The following is a 2,440-nucleotide window of genomic DNA, read 5'->3' as shown; positions in this document are numbered from 1 at the left end:
CAATCTAGAAAAAAAAAAAAAAGGACAGCTTATTCTTCTTAAACAGATGTTGTGATGTGTGGAGAGAGAGAAAAAAAAAAAAAAAAAACCTACAGTAACCAATAGACCACAATTACTTATGTTTTTCTAAAAAAAAAGTTAGTAAAATATTTTAAGTTCAGAAAACTGCTTGCGAAAAATGTTAAAGCAGCAAACTTCTCTTCCTCTCTGTAGCACAGAAAACTATTCACTAACACTGTATCAATAATATCCTTTAAATCCAAAGCATTACAAATTAGATTAAATAAAGCAGTCTGAATTCACACACCATGTGTGATCAGGAAATAATGACAAACTAGTCTTATCCCTAATAAGCTAAACAGATCTCAACACTATCATCTTTATTTCAAAATAATCATTAAAGAGAAAAGTACTACTCCATTTTTCAGAAAATAAAAGCAGGAGTGACTGACCTGCCTAATTCTTTCCAACGGAAAGGGTATACTTTACAAGAGTCCCACAAACCAGGTACACACAAAATCCATATACATAATCACCGGTACTAAACGTATAGTAGGTGATAGACACCAAAATACAAATAAAATTAAGACATCCAAGTAAAGTTACGCAAGAAAATTTGAATAGGCAAACTATAATTATCCCTGGTGAAGATACTGATCAAGAATAGCTGCAAGTAACATTTGGCTCTAAGTTAAGTACCACTATGTTTGAGTATGTTGGAGCAACTGAAAAGATTGGTACATTCAACATATTTTTCCTTTCTAAATCTAGCCCTGCCCATAGACCCATTTGACTGAGTGATATATTTGGAAAACAAAGATGGCCCCATCAAATTACTCAGTTTCAGCCCTACTCTTAGACGTTGATTAAAATAAAGAAGGAAAAAAAGGAAATTATTTTCAACTGCAGTCTCACCTTACACATCTCACCAGCACTGTAGTTCATTAGTGATCAATTACTTCATCCAATTCCTGAGGCAAATAGAAAAGATGTGTCTATACAACACCAGTAACAGACATTATCAGCAGCAAACATTTTATCAGCCTGAAGTGAAAGGGCATCCACATTTAAAATGGAAAAAGTTACAAAAAATGGTACAGTGCGCAGCTTTGCAATGAGTCTGTTTTTTGACCTTAAAACATTTCCTTTCAGTAAGATAAAAGAATAGATTATACAATGCTCTTAAAACTCAAAACATAACAAAGTCATCTTTTTCAACACGGGCTGACCTTACTTTCAAAAACAGAAAGAAATGAAGGAGAGGAAATTTAGTTAATATGAGTTTGAGAGCAAAATTAAGAACAAACTAGGCAAGACAGACAACTCCTCCCTCCTTCCTCCGCTCCAGGAATCCACTGTCTCTGTGAAGTTACACTTATTATATTAATGATTTGCCTGAAAAGTGTTAAGTTGTGAGGGAGAAGGAATGACAATTTTTGAATTGCAAACAAAACCTGAGGATCCCGATCCAAGAACAATCAGAGGACCCTGGCTTCCAGCCCTGTCTGAAGAATTCTCAGCAAAGGCGAGGGTGCAGAAGACTCCAATAATTTGGGGGAGAAGAATCAAAGTTCCCTAAGTAAGACTGCAGTCTGTGAGCCCTTGAAAAGGGTACTGGAGTACTCTCAAGGAATCTCCAGGAAAAGAGAGCCTATCTTTATTTTTGTTGATGTGCCTGTGGGCCAAAGAGCATTTCCGAGGAGGGGGCGGGGAAAGGGGGGGAAGAAAGTGAATCTCCGGCCGAGAGCCCTCCGCGGGGAGGGAGGGGCGCACCCCTGACCCACTTTTCCCGACGCCCCGCTCCAGCCCCGCCCCACCCGGTGTAAGTCCGAGCCCTGAGGGGGGGCATCGAGCGGGGCGTGGGAGGCCCGCACGCTCCCCACCCCCAGCCGCGACCCGGAGGAGGGGAACGTGCCGGGAGGCTCGAGTCCCCCTCCCAGAGTGCCCCGGGCCAGAGAAACCTCCCGCTGGCTCCCGGGCCGGGCGTGCAAGGCCCCCTCTCCGGCCAGGGCCCAGGGCGCCGCGGGCCCCAGCGGAGGGGAAGGGGACTAAGTGGGGAAGAAGCTGTAAACAGCCCCAGCGTCCGGGCCTCGCCTCGAAGAGCCCCGCTTTCCAGGCCCGGCCGCGGGCCGCCCCGGCCCCCAACCCGCCCCGGGGCCGCCGCGCCCGGGGTCCGGGACACCGGAGGGGAGTCGGGTCCCCTCCCCGGAGAGCTCCGGGAGCTCGCGGAGCGGCCCCAGGAGCAGAGAAGGGGGAAGTCAGGACTTACCTGTCATTACTTTCTACGCCATCTTGGATCCACTTGTCAACGTCCCCACAAAGCATTATGGGTAAGAAAGAGCCTTTAAAGTGACTCCCCCCGGCCCCCGACTCCCGCCTCCCGCCGCCGGCGCCGCCCCCTCCGGCCGCGACTCCCGCCCGGAAAGTTGCCCCGGGTGGA

The 2,440-nt window shown here is 47.0% G+C and overlaps 2 protein-coding genes across 2 annotated transcripts in view; one reads left to right on the top strand and one right to left on the bottom strand.

The window, feature by feature from the left end:
* Positions 1-2,339, bottom strand: part of HELZ (helicase with zinc finger) — a 173,917-nt gene extending 171,578 nt beyond the window's left edge. Inside the window, exons 1-2 of the mRNA XM_017855843.1 lie at positions 2,270-2,339; positions 916-971 (exon numbers count right to left, since the gene is read on the bottom strand). The gene's annotated coding sequence lies outside the window, so the exon portion shown is untranslated. The remainder of the gene's footprint in view (positions 1-915; positions 972-2,269) is intronic.
* The window catches only part of LOC108517734 (basic proline-rich protein-like), a 19,788-nt gene continuing 17,526 nt past the window's right edge, over positions 179-2,440 (top strand). Inside the window, exons 1-2 of the mRNA XM_017855823.1 lie at positions 179-237; positions 1,807-2,330. Of these exons, the coding sequence (XP_017711312.1) occupies positions 179-237; positions 1,807-2,330 (583 nt within the window). The remainder of the gene's footprint in view (positions 238-1,806; positions 2,331-2,440) is intronic.

The sequence above is a fragment of the Rhinopithecus bieti genome, unplaced genomic scaffold, assembly GCF_001698545.2.
Source record: "Rhinopithecus bieti isolate Rb0 unplaced genomic scaffold, ASM169854v2 scaffold_39870, whole genome shotgun sequence".
NCBI lineage: Eukaryota > Metazoa > Chordata > Mammalia > Primates > Cercopithecidae > Rhinopithecus > Rhinopithecus bieti.
The sequence above is the reverse complement of the archived record's forward strand: the minus strand, read 5'-3'. Positions and strand labels throughout refer to the sequence as shown.